Source organism: Monocercomonoides exilis (assembly GCF_001643675.1).
Source record: "Monocercomonoides exilis strain PA203 chromosome Unknown scaffold69-233226, whole genome shotgun sequence".
Lineage (NCBI taxonomy): Eukaryota > Preaxostyla > Oxymonadida > Polymastigidae > Monocercomonoides > Monocercomonoides exilis.
In genome coordinates this window covers 5,001-22,274 of record NW_027150614.1, presented here as the reverse complement: position 1 = coordinate 22,274, position 17,274 = coordinate 5,001, and the positions used below count along the sequence as shown (strand labels likewise).

Here is a 17,274-nt window from a genome sequence, read left to right as displayed (position 1 = left end):
GATTGCTGATATAGAATAAAGAAATAATTTTGCAAATACAGTACTCATTAAGCATTTTTGTATTCATCGTTATAAAATTATTTTTTATCAAAATACTTCATTTCAGAAAAAGTGTTTGCTTTTTTCTCAGCTCATTAAAAAGAAAATAATAAAACACAGAAATACGCTCGTTTTTTCTCAAAATCATTTCTGTCAATTCAAGAACTGTTATCTGGTGGAAGAATTGCATAAAGCAAAGTATTTTCTGGTGTAATTTCTTGAGGGCAGTAATGAAGAATGCCTGCAACAGATGGAGGATTTAAAGAAGATGGAGTGTGCTCCTTTTTTCTCTTGATAAACATTTTCCGAATTGCTTCGACTCTTCCAAAATCCAGAAACAGTTTGCACGCTCTACCTATCGTGTGTAGAGTGACTAATATATTGCAAAAATACATAACAACAAAGAAATAAATCGAATATCATCAGAAAAAAAGCAGAAACACATTAAAAAGAAAAAAAGAAAAATTTCCATCACAAAGCATTCTCTCTCTCTCTCTCTCTCTCTCTCTCTCTCTCTCTCTCTCTCTCTCTTTCTTTTTTCTTTTTTTCTTTTCTTTTTTCTTTTCTTTTTTCTTTTTCTTTTTTATTTTGAAAAAAATAAAAATAAAAATAAAATAAAAAGAAAATTACTGCAAGCCTTGATCCGACTCAAGTGGTTCTTTCAACTCTTGAACAAGCTTAAATATTTCTTCATCTTCTTTTTTCAATTTTGGTATTTGATTTGATGGATTTGCTTCTGTTTCTTTTTCATCGTTGCTGACTTCGCATTTCATTTGAACAATTCTTGACTCGTCTGATTCTTCTTTTTCTCTCTTTTCTTTGTTCATTTTCACTTCTTCATTGATTTTAATTTTAAGCTTCAATGGATCATTTGATCCTTCTTCTTTATCTTTCAAATCAAAAACAAATTGTTTCTTCATTTTCTCTCCACCACACCCCCAAGCAGCCATTCGAGTAATCACCTTAAATTCTTCTTCACCAATATCATATTCTTCGAGATATGTTGGATCTATCCGTAGTCACAATTAATAATGAGACGCAATTCATCAAAACATTATTTCGATATTCAAATAAGGAAAGCAAACTTATGTATTGATCATATGTGCATCTGTGATGACAGCATGTTGCAATCATTATGCCCCGAAGCATGTCTAATCTCCTGTTACAATTGAACTTCTCGCTTTCTTTCCTAAGCTCGTCTTCACTTCCACTTGATGTTTCTATTCCATCTTTTTTCTCATTCGCATTTTCTTCATTTTGCTTTTCGCCTCCAACAAAGTTTTCCAGAGCTCTAAGTGTAATATCTGTTGCTCCTCCACAAAGATGCTTGCTGAATATGAAAGCAATTAAAAATTCAATCATTGTTACGTAAAAAAAATAAAACATAAGGTTCACAGAAATAATAGAAACATAAATGGCTTAATGAAATTTGGATTAAAAGCACTTTCATTTTTAAAAATGAATACAAAAAATGAAAGAAAAAGAAAAAATCATAATGAATATATGCAATAAAAACTCTTTCCAAATTGCATATTCGAATAATGTTCATAAATTCTAATGTTCAAATTGGATCAAAACACACCCTATTGCTACAATTCCAGTATGAGGAGGAAGATGTATTGCGCTATTATCTTTTGCTGGTTTCTTTTTATTTTTGACTTTGTACTTTTCTGTGTTATTCTTTGATTGACATTTCGCGCAACCATTTGAGCAGCTTATATTTGGATCTCCAAACTGTTCAATTTGATCGCATTCGTCTATTTTCCTTCTCTTTGCGCAATTACATGAAGCATCGTCCTTTTCATGTTTGGCTAAAATTATCTTTTCCTTTTTATTGCAAAGCATTTCATCTTCAACATTCATTTCCTCTTTGTAAACTTCTCCTTTCTGAAAAATTTTTTCTGAATCTTCGATTATTCTTTCACCTTCTTTTGTGCTTTGCTCATTTTCAGCCACAGAACGCTCTTGTTCGCTCTTCACGTAGGAAGAAATCCACTTTTCAACAATTTTTTCATCCTCAGATATTAAAAAAGAAGGAACAAATGCAGAATGAGTTGTCGGGCAAGAAGAAGAAGAAGAAGAAGAAGAAGGAGGAGGAGGAGAAAGAGAAGTGCTCTGATCCAATGATAAAATTTCTTCCTTTGGTTGAATGTAATCCATTACCCCATCAATTTTTCCAAGAATCACATCAGATATATCTATTCTAATTCGATGAACGATTTCTTCTTCATTTTCTTCGATTGTTTGTTCCATTTCAACACTTTCTTTATTGTCGCATGAAACGAAATTATCCTCTTCCTTTGTACGATTGTCTGACACTTGCATCATCTGTTGTTCGCTTTGTTTTTTCTTCATCCACCATCTCATGTGCCTGTCTTGAACAAGTCTTCGGGATTCTCTTTCAATCAATAAAAATGTTGGACGGGAATAAAATACTTCATAAATATAATTGTTGTAAAGACTATGTTCTTAATAACTAATACCTCTATCTATCGGCGATGCGAGCAAAATTGCATGAGACAGACCTCCTTTTCCAGCTCCGAATTCAATAAAAAGATGTTTTGATGCATCAAATTTAAAAGATGGTGGAAGCATCTGCTTTTCATTACTAATTTCAAGTGAACGTTCTTGGGTAATCCTTGGATTGGATTTGTCACATGTTGAAATGTTCATTAATCCCATTCGACGCCCAATTTCAATAAGAGCACTCTGCTGATATAAATGTTTTTCCCTCAATACAAAGTGAAAACGTCTGAACAAAGTCAAAGAAATGGAATGATACATTCAATTAAAATTCATACTCATTTTGCGGAATGGAAGAAATTATTTCTTCGAAGCTTTCAGAACGAACAAAAATGTTCGGACAAAGAGAGTAATTATCAAGTGAATCAATGTTCACTTGGGATATGTGACGAAGGGCCCTCAAAATTTTTAAAGCAACAGGTCCGAATAAAGGTTTTTTCATCTCCTTTCCTGGAAAAGATGATTTTTTATTAAATACTTTCCGAGCTAAATTGATGCCCTTTCGAAAAAAAGGTAACTTCTCTTCTCTTTTTTTACCAGCATTGCATTTAGCTAAATGCTTTTGCAATTCTGTCTCAATTACAGTACTGAAGAGAATTACAAATGAATATTAAAAATAAGATTGCAAACTGTTTTGGATCTAAAGGACATGGAATACGCTTTATAACTTGATCTCCGACTATTTTTCCTTGGGAATGCATTGCACAATAATCTTCACCATCTCTTGGAGTAAACGAGCAAAAGCGATTCTTTTTTGGAATATAAAAATGACATTGCCCTGGTTTTGCTTGCCGAAATTTCGTCTCTTGAATATCTTGCAAATCCATTATTGAAAGTCTTATCTTCTTAATTTTTCAATTTATTTTGAAAGAAAACAAAGAAAAATAAAAATGAAAAAAAGAAGATTATGACCATAATAAAATTATTTTGTAAAAATTCACATTATGAAAATGATATTTGAACATAAAATGGCATCGTCCAATGATACAGCTACTGTCAATTTTTCAAATCCTTAAACATCAATTTTTTCTATTTAGCCCTTTTTTCTTTTCATTTCTTATTTTGTTTGTTGTTATTTGTATTTTAGCATTTGTCCCAAAGCACTGAACAAGATCCTGATATGCTTCCAAATCAAATCTTCCTCTCCTTTGGAGATTATCCTCTTTTCTTCATCTTTTTCATCAAGAAAATCATCATAAGAGTCACAATACGAAAAAAAAGACAAGGAGATCTGAATGAAGATGAGATTGGATGAAACAAAAGAGTGCTTCCTGACACCTGTTTTTTTGGGGAACTAAGAGGTTCCGTCTTAAGAGAGCCATTCACAGGACTTATTGATCCAAGGAATTCTTGAAAAAAACAACCTTCTTCTTCGATCGCATCTTTGAATGGAGAAGATTATACATTGCGGATTGATCTAACAATTTGCATGAACACCTAGTTCAGCTCAGCGTTATTTGCGAAAATCAGCTTCTCTTCCTCACCGCTGCACTTCGTCAACAACAAGTACTGGGGCAAAGCAGACATCGAATCCGTGTTTGAAGTGAAAGAGTCGTTTTCCTCTTTTATCCCGCTTTCAACGAAGTTGGCACAGCTGCTGCTGAGCGTGCTATCGTCAAATTGTCTGTCTTTCAATAGCAAAGATTCGATGAGATTATCAATGAACCGATTTGATTTTGCTGAAATTACCAAAAGAAGCGAAGACGAAGAAAAATATGCGAAGAAAATAAATTATTACTCGTCTTGCTTCAGGATTTCACAAGGAAAAAGTGCTATGAGATGGCTGGAAGCAATATAACTTCGAAAGATATGATGTCAATTGTGTCTGATTTGTCATTAACGATTGGTGCTGTCATCACTTTAGTTTCAGTTGTCCAATTTAAAAGATATATGTTCATTGTCCTTCGCTCAGAAGGAAGCCTTCTCTTCTGGAATTCACTCAATAAGTCAACTCATTTCTTCAGACGAACACTTCCTTTAGAAAATTGCTCGTCTTGCTCTTCTACACTTCTTCCGTTCTTTATTCTCCGTATAATTCGCTGCTTCGTCGAAGATGCATACTGCCGTTCAGCATGTTTGTGAAACGATGCAAGGATTCCAGCTTCTTCCTGATTAATTATGCATTTTTGAACAGTTGGAGGGATGTGGGGATGCGTCGTAAGCCTCCTCAGCATCTTGACACAATGGTTTCGAGAAGGCGGAAGGAGCTTTGTTTAAGTCATGAAAGAAAAGTGTTTATAAGAAGGAAGAAAGTGAAGATTGTTTAATTGTAAAAGAGTTCTGCATTAAGACGAAAGGTGCAGTGATCTTTTAGAATAATGAAGGGAATGCTTCATCAAAATCTATTTCCTCTTCTCTAATATCTTCAACAGGCATTGAATCAGACATCAAACCGGAATCTCCTTCCATTCCTTTTTATGTACATGATCCGTCTCATCTGTGGGTCTCTCCATTTATGATTGTGCTGTATCATCTGCAAAAGTGAATAGCGTAGAGCCTGCTCTTGTTGCACTTGAATAAGATAGGCCGAACATAGCAAAGTCGCTGATGCATGGATCTGGTTTGAGAGATGCAGCAACGATGAATCTTAACGAACTGACAAAGCAAAAGCAGTACATGAACAGGTAAGTGGAGGTGGGCAGAGCTTTGAAGCATTATATGAGATGGAAGATGAGTCAAAAAGAGCTGTTTGTGGAATTTGAATTCGTTTTTTTTTAAATGGATAAAAGCGAAAAGTAAGTTAAGAAGAAGAAACAAAACTCGCTAAAGACGAGGCAGAGAATGAAAATCCATATAAATCACACGGCACCGATTCATCGAAAGATTTGTTGGAAATGATCTTCGATGTTTTTCTGAAAAATAACCCAAAAGCAAAAACAATCCGTCAATTGATGTAAGGCTTGAAGGTTTGAAGTATAAAGATTCGATTTTTGTCATTGGGACTGACAGTAACAATAAATCAGATGACAATCAAACAGCTTCTCGTTCAAGTTTCCCCCCAAAAGTTTCGTTTCAAAAAGAAAAAGACAAGAAAATCGACGTATTCGAATTTGATTTGTCTAACTGCTTCCGAATCGAAAAAGAAGTGAAGCCACAAGTATTAACAGACTTGCATGCAGCGAAAGAAGAAAAAGATGAAAATTCTTTTTCGCCAGTATTACATAATTAGCAGAAGAGTAAGTTACATCGAAAAAGCAACGAGAGAATGAATTTTTACAGGATTTATATATGAGTGTCTTTGCATTTGATCAATGATGAATTACATGCGATTGCTAATTTTTTTTTTTAAATCGCTTGAAAAATCTTCATCTTCTTCCCTTTCTTTCCCTTCTTCTTCTTTATCGTCTTTCTCTCCTTCTATCTCATCTATTTCTCTTTCTCATTCTTCTTCATCTTTTCTTTCATTTCCTCATTATTCTTTTCTCAAATATCAATTTTATATTTTACTAAATTTCTCAGAAACTTCTTCCTTCTCTTTCTCCTCTTCGTTCTTTCCTTTTTCTTTCGTTTTCATTTGTTTCCTCACAGTTCTGCTGCTTCAACAAATGTCTCTATTATCCTGCACCTGGTTGAAGCATTCTTTTGCTTTTCTTGCGCCACCACTGCTGTTTCCACCGATAAACAATTGAATTTCCAGTCTCATTGTATTAGCCACCTCTCTCTGTTGAAACACTTATGCATGAAAAAAATGTTACTGCTTCAATAATTGCTGTAACACGAAAAGAAGATGAATGCGTGATGCTCATTCTTCTTGTTGGCACTCAAGAAGCATAGTGAACTCAATCAGCACCAGAAAATATGTTCGGTTGAAAGCAACATCTGAAAAATTCCCCATTTTTAAAACCATTTCTTATTTGAAGCCACAACGCAAGATAAGCACAGGCCAACAGCATAACAATCAGAAATAAACACATTAAACAGTCGCCAGAGAAATTGTCCACTCTCAATGTTCGTCTGAGAAAACATGGCCATCTTGTCTAATTTCTGCAAAACCCTCAGCGCACCCAATACAAAGCAACAAAGTCCCCACAAATCAACTCCGCATCGATGCTACGCAAATGGAGCATAACAAAAGAATCTCTGACTGTCTGCGCTTGAAGAGGTTGATCAAAAGTATTCTGTATTTTTCTGTAGTTGCCTGTGGCGTCGAAGAAAGCAAACTTCGAATGATAGTCGTCTTGCTCGCTCAAAATGAATGTCCCTTCGAAGAATGAAATTCAAATGTGGTTGACCTGAATGCCGTTCGATTGCTAAAAAATACTCGATAATTGGATGTCTCGTAGTTGGCGTTTCTCCGCTCTTTTGAAACAAAAGCGGAATCACAAATAGAATTTTGTTGCTTTCCACGTCCGTCTGGCGCAGTCCGAGAAACAGGAAAACCTTAAAAATTAAATTGTCATTTTGGGGTTCTCATTTTTTTCGTTGAATTCTTGCCTTTTTTATGTGATAAATATCCTTCCCTCGATATTAATGGACAGACGTTGTCCAAAAATAACCCAAACTGCTCCACTGCCTTACGCTCCTAAATTCTATATAATTTTGTGAAGATTTATCCTTCACTGAACTCCTTATTATCTTCATTCAATAAAACTTTAGTCGAATTTGTTTTCACCTCTTGCACCAAATAAAAAATTATGAAAATCATGTATCTTGCGTAACTTCATTTATTTCCCAATGTCTATATAATAATCAGCTCCATTCTCATTGTATTGCTCCACAAAGCGGAGATTGGTCATTTCAACAATAATTCGGATTCCTGCACTTTGGAAAGAATACAGATGGAAATATCTTCACAATCAATAGAACAATACAAAATACATACATTACATCTTTTTGTGTAATTGATGAAATTGTTATATTCTCCTTGGACATCCAATTACCAATAATCATCAGGCAGAATTTCAAAATTATTGCATCTCCACCATTGTCTGTTGTCACACAGGAAATAATATTCCTAGCTCTACAGGTTATGTTCACTCACGGATTTCTCATTCTGTGAATGGAATATTCCAGTTCTTTCAAATCGGATGATCATGGAATCCATTACAAATAAAGAAAAAAGGATTTGAGTTGTTTATCTTCATAATTCTTTGCCAGAATGTCAACAAAAAGAAAATCAGTATGAATGCAAATATTTGTATGACTATTTTGAGGTTATATTTTCATCTTATTCTTCTATCCAAACATACACTTATTCAAATATAATGTGAAAAATTGTGTTGTTTTTTTGAACGCAATGAATTTTTAAAGGCGCAGGAGACTAACAATACAAAAGAGTTCACTTGTTTGCAAACATCTTTCATTTTGAATTCTGCCAATTGCATTTCGTTCTTTCTTTTCTTTTTTTTTTTTTTTGAAGAATTGTTTTCTCAGTTGAGCAACAACTCAACTGATGAGCAAAGACAGAAAATCGAAGAAATGAACGGATTAATGGACGAGATGGACAAAGAAGAACTTTATGCAATATTTACAAAAAATTTTTTCAATAAAATTGATAAAATGATTGAAGAAAAGAAAATGCGAATGGAAAATGCTATTTTGCTGATGAAATATATTGGGTATTGGATAGAGTTGAAAGACTTACGGAGTTATCTTTTTAAATATTCTCTGTTGAACAAAAGATTTGAGAAGAAGATTGTTGAAGAAGAAAGGAAAAAAGAAGAAAAGAATGATAATTTGCTTGCTGAACTTTGCGAAAGCCATATTTCTCTAAGTTGCAACTTCTCACATAAATTGACTTCTATTTGTGCAACTTGTCTATTGAAAGCTGCATTGAAGAAAGAGGAAAAATAGAAAGTCCAAAAGTATGTGGAAATTGCTTTATTGGCATTGAGTTGTGTTGACCAATTTTATGTATGAACGTTTTGATTTCCTTTTTGATATTGTTAGGCTTTTTCCCCTTTTTTTATTTGAAAATAGATAAAGAGCTGTATTTAAATGAAATGACAGTGATCATGAAATATCATCAGGAACATCTAAACCTCACCCGGCTTACGTATCAGTCTTCTTGGAAGTTTTTGGTTGCAAGATTGGAGTATGACAAAAGCTTGGGGGATGCTATTATCAATGCACTGCATTTTACGAGAGAGGCAGCAAGAGAATTGGAAGAGCTGTCGAAATATGTTGATTGGAAGAGAGAAAAAGAAGAGGAAAAGGTGCTTGCTTTGATGGAATGGCTCAATACAATAGAGTTTGTTTTAACTATTGTAGATCGAAGATTGAAGAATGTTCTGAACTTATGAGCAGCATTGTTCAGGTTCATCGAGCAGCTAAGGATAATTACAGAGGAATTCGCTTTCAGTGCATTTGGCCGTTGGGAAATGCAGCATACAATAGAGTTGTGAAAGTTGAAGACTAGTTGAAAAGCGGTGCTATTGATGCTGTTTTGGAGGAGATTCGGCATTCAACATTGAAAGACAAAATATTAAGTAAATATTTGCATTTCTTTTTGAATGTTTCGAAGAAATTGAAAAAAAAGACGGATAACAAAATAGAAGAAGCGAAAAGAAAAGAGCCGAAATGGAAAGTGCTTGAAAAGATGGAAGAAGAAGGATATGAAGATACAATTGTAAGCCTTTATGGAATATTTGATTTTCTACACCAAAAATATTATGACGATGCATTATCGTTGGACATTTCTGATTATTTTGTATTTGTTTGAATAAAAAGAGCTTTTTCTGTTTCAAACTTTTCGGAAATTGCATCTATTCGGTCTGAAAAAGAAAGGAAACAGAAGAAGAAGAAGAAGAAGAAGAAGAGGAAGTGAAGGAAGAGAACGAGAAAAGGAAAGAAACAGAGAAAGAAACAGATAGAGAAAATAATGAAAATAAAGATAGACAGAAAATGGAAGAACAAGAAGAACAAGAAGAAAGAGAAGAACAAGAAGATGATGATGCACTTAATAAGAAGAACAAGGAAGAAGAAGAAGAAAAGAGAGAAATAAGAGATTCATTGCCAAACACACAAAATGAAGTAGTTTCATCTGAATGCGAATATTTCTTAAATAAATCAAATAAACATCAATATTCTTATTCTGAAGGGAAGAAGCGAACAAACAAACAAGAATTCATCAGAATTGGATTTATTGTCTCTCCTGATACGTTGCTAACTGCACCTTTACATCTTTCTTCTTCTTCTTCTTCCTCTTCCTCTTCTTTTTCTTCTACCATTTCTCCTTCTTCTTCCTCATCATCTTTTTATTCTCCTCCTCCTCCTCTTCTTCTTTGTCTTCGTTATTTTTTTTCATCAAGATTTTCACAGACTCACTTGCAATTGATGCCTGACTTGTGAACACGTACAGCATCTAAACAGACACAAAACAAAAAAGATGAAATTGGAAACTAAGCCACTGAAGTTGATTACAACAAAGTGTTTGTGAGAGAAAACTTTAAGTGTTTATTCAACGTGTCTTCCATTCTGTTCTTTTTTTCTTTTTCCTATTTTTCGACACCCTCATTGCTGCTGCATCAGCTGAAGACGAAAAATGCAAATGGAGACGAGGAAGAAGAGGGAAATGATGGAACAATTTTTTTTCAGACTTAAAGCTGAGAATAAGTTTAAAGCATATTTACAGACTCATTCCTTTGACTGAGATTCACATTGTCATTTGAATCCGTTTTATAAAGAGCAGTGATAATTCTGACAACATAAGGCGTATGCTTAGGAGACGAACAGGCGGAATATGCATAGCAAAAAAAGAAAGAAAGAACGATAGATAGAAAGAATGAAGCACATGAATCAAAAGCGGTTTCATCAATAGGCAAACAGTTCTCAGTTTATGTACTGCAACTCTGTTGAAGCGCATTTGTGTTGAATGATTCCTTTCTTCTTTTTCTTTGAAATTATTGAATCATCACCTACTTCTTCTTAACCATATTTTCAATTACCCCCATTCAATTTTCACGGAAGCGAATTCTACGAATGATACTTCAATGTCTTCTTCTTCAATAAACTCATAAAAGATTTATTAAGATTATCATTCTTTCTTTCAGATCAGTTTTTTTTTTTTTTTTTTTCAGTGAAAATTCCGAAACTCAGTCAAAGACAGACGTATCAAGTGTTATTGAAGCGAAACACGCCAAATTTACTAAAGAAGCACACACAAAGGCAGCAAATACAAAGAAGAGTCGGAGGAAAGAAGTGAAAGATGAATGTTTCATTTGGAATTTGCATAAAAGTAGGCATTTCAATGAGAATTTAGCAACTTTTTCTTTTCAATTGAGTACTTTTATGATTTTATAGAAATTCAAATTATTAAAGGAAGAAATATTGGGAAACCTCATTTTCAAATTCCCAAACGTCTGGAAAGCCTATCATTCATGAAATTTTGCTTTGAAGAACAATCAGCGAATTTTCTTCAAATTTCTCTTTCGATGGAAAGAAAATGAAAGAAAATGGGAAAAACTTTTCGAAAAGAAATTTTATTTCAAAGGCTATCTCTTTAAAGGTTAAACGAAGTTTAACTTCTTGTTTGAACAAAAATATGAAGTATTATTATTCTATTTGTTTATGGAATTTTGATCTGAATTTAAATTTGATGAGAAGGAGTAATGGGGCATAATATTTATTGCATTTTTAATGTGAACAGAGAAATAAATACCAAAATGAACGTATACGACAAATATTCATCAAAAAAATATATGCGTTATCATCATGAGCAAAATAAAAAATATTTTTCCAAATTTATTTGTGCTTGTTTTCGATAAAGATAATATGCTTCCAATATAAAAAACTGTTTATTTTTATTATGAGATATCAACCAACACTATTAGAAAAAATTATCAAACAGAAGAATTATGATTTTTTTTTTTTTTTTTTTTTTTTTTTTTTTTTTTTTTTTTTTTTTTTTTTTTTTTTTTTTTTTGGTATTAAAAAAATGTCTTTTGTTGAAAAAGAAAACAAATTTTGTTGAAACATGTTTATAAATTATCTTTCTGATACAAAATCTTTATAAAACAATGAAAGGTTTTCATTGTTCATCATTCAGAAAATAAAATTCAAAGTTTTAATAAATATAAACCGACAAAATATGATATAAATATCATCATTTTTTCCCGTTATTTTTAATTATTTTATTGTTTATTTAATAAATTAATAATTAATCTGTTTATCTGTCTATACATCTATTTATTCATTCTTTTTAATATGACTAAATTTTTTTGATAAGTTCCTTTTGCTTTGTTTTCAAATAAAATTAAAATTTCATATTTTGATCAAATTTCTGTTCCAACGAATAAAACCTCACAAAAATAGAAATAGTAACATTGTCAAGCATAAGTTTAATTAACTGCAAAATTTGGTGAGCGGAAACAGAAATTTGATCGAAATATGAATTTATTGTATTCTTGAAAAATGAACATTTGCGACTTTCAAAAAGAATTACCCATATGAATTTATGAGAAAAATAGTTTTCGCAAATGAAAAAAGTGGACTTTTGAAGAATTTTCGAAAATGAAAAAATTGACTCAACATTTATAAATGAGCATTTTTATATTTATTTTTTTCTATGTATAGTCACATCGAATATAATCACAATCGGATATAGTAATGAAAAGTTGTACAAAAACCTAAGTGATTATATGGGAATTAGACTGTATTCAAATGCTGATTTTGTTTATTAATAATAAGATCAACTCGATTTTTCATTGCTCCGTTAACATTTCACTAAATAATATTTTCCGTGCCCATCTCATAACAGGGTGTCGGTCTGGAGGCACCCCTGCTATTCTTAACCTATTCTTAATTAAAGTGTTGCGTCTTCTCAGTCCAGCGACAATTTTCCCTTCAAGTGGCCGCACTGCTCTATGATATCTCCACCCATTCTTTTGCTGTCTATCATACCAATATATATAAGGCACAATTCTCTCTGCATTCCCTGGCCAGCCTAAAAACTTCCATTTCGTATCTGGATATAAATTCCAACTAGCCATTTTTGATCACACCCTTAATATTTTCCCAGATCTCAGAAGTCTCAGAAGTTGCCGATAGGTAATACTAAACTATCGGCAACTAAATATGGGTTCGGAAAATTTTTTGATCTGACCCATAATATAAAATTTAAATTTCCTTGATGTCAGAAATTGAAAACTTCAGAAGTAGAGCTTGGTGTTTCACCCTAAACAACTATACAAATGAAGAATTGGAGCATATAAAACATATTGACTGCAGATATCTAATAGTTGGGGAAGAAGTAGGTGCATCAGGAACACCGCACTTACAAGGTTATATTCATTACAAAAACCAAAAGTCATTCCATACAGTAAAGTTAATGATAAGCGAAAGATGTCATTTAGAGAAAGCGAGAGGTACACCAGATGATAATAGAAAATACTGCTCAAAAGAAAACAAATTCTACGAAAAAGGAGAATTACCACAACAGGGAAAAAGATCCGACATAGACAAAGCAATTGAAATGGTTAAAGAAGGTAAATCAATAACAGACATAGCTAAAGAAATGCCAAAGCAAATAGTTCTTCATGGAAAAGGATTGACCCACCTAAGTAACATATTGCAAGAAGAGAAGCAAGGTGACAGGCCCGAAAGAAGAGAAACATACTGGTTATGGGGAGAAACTGGTTCAGGAAAAACAACCTATGTGAAAAACAAAGAAAAGGAATTAAGAGAATCACTTGGATGGAGATGTTACTATTGGCCTGTTTCCCCGGATTTTTCACAAATTACACAAACCAAGAAATTGCAGTATTTGATGATTTTGATCCAGACACAATGGATTTCAAAATGTTCCTTAAGATAACAGATCCTTGGTGCAATCCGGCCATAAACACAAAAGGAGATTCAGGAACTTTTACTTCTAACTTGGTATTCTTCACTGCTACAGAACCTGCAGAGACAATCCTTAAAAAATGCGTAGAGACAAAAAGCCAAATGGGACAAGTAACAAGAAGAATAAAAAATATACATGTACCATATGATCTTCAAGAACCTAATCAATTAGAAGAAACACTCCCAACTCAGCCAGAAGTAGAAAATGATTTCATAAATCAACTTTAATTTTTCATTTATTTTTCATTTCTATTTTTTATATTTAATTCCCAATAGGGTGCAAAAATGCGTGAAATGATATATTTTTTTAAAAAAATTTAATTATCATCATGAATAATAGAAAAAGAAGATGTATGAACAGGGTTCGAACTGGAGGCGCCAGTTTCACCTGCAGGATCATTTCCAGATGAGCCACTGTCCACAAGTAATAAGCCTTCAGCAATTCTAGGTCGATTACTACTATCTTGAGTAGGTAAACCAGAAACAGAAAAATATTGAATCTGATTTTCATTAATAGGCATTCCTGAAACAAATTTCCAGTAATTAATAACATTCATATTATAAGTTAACGTTAATGAAGAAACTTGTTCAGTATTCCATGTATTCGAAAACTTATCTTCAGGACCAAAACCACCTAAAATAACCATAGTATAATAATACCTATCAGTATCTACAACACTATTATAACGTGTATGAGCATTAGGATATATATTAATCTTATATTCAGTAACCCAGTTAGTTTCATCAGATATACGAAGCAATTTATCCGAATAAAGCTGAGCACCAAATTCCTTAAGCCATCTACGTCTAAAACCATGTACATAACCAGAAGTAAGAATATTAGGATATTTAAACATTGACCAAATTCTAGATTGTAAGCTTTGAACATAAGAACCCCATTTCCTAAAGATAAGCACCCTAACATAAGCATGACTATAGCCGTTTAACGGATACCTACCATCTCCATAATGAAAATACATTTCATATCTAGATTTATATAATATATAATCAGAATGTTGAGTTGAAATCTGCTGAGGAGTAACTACATTAATATTATCAAGAAAAACAGAATCTTCTGGATATTCCACTGCTCCTGAAGTAGCATTATATAAAGGCAAATTATATACTCCTATAGTTCCATTAGATTGACTATATGAATAATAAATAGGTGCCCTATTCCTATAGAGCCAATTAAAATACTTTCGCTTTCTAAGCCTATATTTACGTAAAACCCTACGTCTTCTATATCTATTTTTCCTACCTCTTCTATGTATTTTTTTACCTGTTCCTGTTTGTTTAATTTGCTTCCAGTTCTGAACCCTACTTTGCCCTATAGAATTAAGGTTAACCCTACGCCTATTCAAATTTAAAGACCTAGACATAGCCCTAGCACCAGAAATAGCCGTTCGACCTATAGACCTAGCTAACTTATATCCCGTATGAAACATAGACTTCCTCATAGATGGAGACATAGCCCTATAAGTATTTAAGGCTAAATGCGGCAAAGAACCTAACATCACTTTACTAAAGCTCATGTTTTAATTATGAAGTGCAAAAAAGGAATATTAAGATCAAAATTCAGACTAATAAAAATTAATTACGGTTAATATAAATTTAAATCTCTTAAAATATATGGATTATTCCATGCACCATGAAATTCATAAAATATTTTATTATGATTTCTTAAATAAATTTCAAAATTGTTTTTCATATAACTCAAATAAAATCGTCGCCAAGATAACAATCTTCGCTCTCTATTACCTCGCCTTCTAAGTGCTCTAGGTCTTCTGCGATTCCTAAACTGCATCCTTCTAAGTGTATCCATAAAAGCCCTTATAGCTCTTTGATATACTCCTTCCAATGAGTCTATATACATTATTGCATTCCGCATCTGCAATCCTCAAGCTCTTGTTCCACGAGGAGCCCAATTTTCACTTACATCTTCTTCATATGCCTGTAATGTAATCGGTACATCCATAAACCACATATCATCAGTCCAATCGTCTTCATTCATTTTTTTGATCACACCCTTAATATTTTCCCAGATCTCAGAAGTCTCAGAAGTTGCCGATAGGTAATACTAAACTATCGGCAACTAAATATGGGTTCGGAAAATTTTTTGATCTGACCCATAATATAAAATTTAAATTTCCTTGATGTCAGAAATTGAAAACTTCAGAAGTAGAGCTTGGTGTTTCACCCTAAACAACTATACAAATGAAGAATTGGAGCATATAAAACATATTGACTGCAGATATCTAATAGTTGGGGAAGAAGTAGGTGCATCAGGAACACCGCACTTACAAGGTTATATTCATTACAAAAACCAAAAGTCATTCCATACAGTAAAGTTAATGATAAGCGAAAGATGTCATTTAGAGAAAGCGAGAGGTACACCAGATGATAATAGAAAATACTGCTCAAAAGAAAACAAATTCTACGAAAAAGGAGAATTACCACAACAGGGAAAAAGATCCGACATAGACAAAGCAATTGAAATGGTTAAAGAAGGTAAATCAATAACAGACATAGCTAAAGAAATGCCAAAGCAAATAGTTCTTCATGGAAAAGGATTGACCCACCTAAGTAACATATTGCAAGAAGAGAAGCAAGGTGACAGGCCCGAAAGAAGAGAAACATACTGGTTATGGGGAGAAACTGGTTCAGGAAAAACAACCTATGTGAAAAACAAAGAAAAGGAATTAAGAGAATCACTTGGATGGAGATGTTACTATTGGCCTGTTTCCCCCGGATTTTTCACAAATTACACAAACCAAGAAATTGCAGTATTTGATGATTTTGATCCAGACACAATGGATTTCAAAATGTTCCTTAAGATAACAGATCCTTGGTGCAATCCGGCCATAAACACAAAAGGAGATTCAGGAACTTTTACTTCTAACTTGGTATTCTTCACTGCTACAGAACCTGCAGAGACAATCCTTAAAAAATGCGTAGAGACAAAAAGCCAAATGGGACAAGTAACAAGAAGAATAAAAAATATACATGTACCATATGATCTTCAAGAACCTAATCAATTAGAAGAAACACTCCCAACTCAGCCAGAAGTAGAAAATGATTTCATAAATCAACTTTAATTTTTCATTTATTTTTCATTTCTATTTTTTATATTTAATTCCCAATAGGGTGCAAAAATGCGTGAAATGATATATTTTTTTTAAAAAAAAATTTAATTATCATCATGAATAATAGAAAAAGAAGATGTATGAACAGGGTTCGAACTGGAGGCGCCAGTTTCACCTGCAGGATCATTTCCAGATGAGCCACTGTCCACAAGTAATAAGCCTTCAGCAATTCTAGGTCGATTACTACTATCTTGAGTAGGTAAACCAGAAACAGAAAAATATTGAATCTGATTTTCATTAATAGGCATTCCTGAAACAAATTTCCAGTAATTAATAACATTCATATTATAAGTTAACGTTAATGAAGAAACTTGTTCAGTATTCCATGTATTCGAAAACTTATCTTCAGGACCAAAACCACCTAAAATAACCATAGTATAATAATACCTATCAGTATCTACAACACTATTATAACGTGTATGAGCATTAGGATATATATTAATCTTATATTCAGTAACCCAGTTAGTTTCATCAGATATACGAAGCAATTTATCCGAATAAAGCTGAGCACCAAATTCCTTAAGCCATCTACGTCTAAAACCATGTACATAACCAGAAGTAAGAATATTAGGATATTTAAACATTGACCAAATTCTAGATTGTAAGCTTTGAACATAAGAACCCCATTTCCTAAAGATAAGCACCCTAACATAAGCATGACTATAGCCGTTTAACGGATACCTACCATCTCCATAATGAAAATACATTTCATATCTAGATTTATATAATATATAATCAGAATGTTGAGTTGAAATCTGCTGAGGAGTAACTACATTAATATTAT

At 32.8% G+C, this 17,274-nt stretch overlaps 5 protein-coding genes across 5 annotated transcripts; 2 read left to right on the top strand and 3 right to left on the bottom strand.

Moving 5' to 3' along the window:
• Positions 1-42: 42 nt before the first annotated feature.
• On the bottom strand, positions 43-3,457 carry MONOS_6100 (putative tRNA:m4X modification enzyme). The gene is made up of 7 exons (XM_067876307.1): positions 3,193-3,457; positions 2,841-3,149; positions 2,523-2,791; positions 1,622-2,474; positions 1,125-1,369; positions 677-1,048; positions 43-412 (listed from the first exon to the last, which is right to left on the bottom strand). Exons 1-7 carry the CDS (start codon positions 3,387-3,389, stop codon positions 198-200), a joined length of 2,460 nt encoding a protein of 819 aa, XP_067718883.1. The 5' UTR covers positions 3,390-3,457; the 3' UTR covers positions 43-197.
• Positions 3,458-8,363: 4,906 nt separating this feature from the next.
• Positions 8,364-9,369, top strand: MONOS_6099 (uncharacterized protein). Its single transcript, XM_067876304.1, has 2 exons — positions 8,364-8,415; positions 8,482-9,369. The coding sequence occupies exon 2, from the start codon at positions 8,505-8,507 to the stop codon at positions 8,802-8,804; it is 300 nt and encodes a 99-aa protein (XP_067718882.1). The 5' UTR covers positions 8,364-8,415; positions 8,482-8,504; the 3' UTR covers positions 8,805-9,369.
• Positions 9,370-13,661: 4,292 nt separating this feature from the next.
• MONOS_18357 (uncharacterized protein) lies at positions 13,662-14,816 on the bottom strand (the record flags this gene model as incomplete). Its single annotated transcript, XM_067871370.1, has 1 exon — positions 13,662-14,816. The coding sequence occupies one exon, from the start codon at positions 14,814-14,816 to the stop codon at positions 13,662-13,664; it is 1,155 nt and encodes a 384-aa protein (XP_067718881.1).
• An 882-nt stretch (positions 14,817-15,698) lies between these two features.
• On the top strand, positions 15,699-16,442 carry MONOS_6098 (uncharacterized protein; the record flags this gene model as incomplete). Its single annotated transcript, XM_067876303.1, has 1 exon — positions 15,699-16,442. The coding sequence occupies one exon, from the start codon at positions 15,699-15,701 to the stop codon at positions 16,440-16,442; it is 744 nt and encodes a 247-aa protein (XP_067718880.1).
• Positions 16,443-16,534: 92 nt separating this feature from the next.
• Positions 16,535-17,197, bottom strand: MONOS_6097 (uncharacterized protein; the record flags this gene model as incomplete). Its single annotated transcript, XM_067876302.1, has 1 exon — positions 16,535-17,197. The coding sequence occupies one exon, from the start codon at positions 17,195-17,197 to the stop codon at positions 16,535-16,537; it is 663 nt and encodes a 220-aa protein (XP_067718879.1).
• Positions 17,198-17,274: the final 77 nt, after the last annotated feature.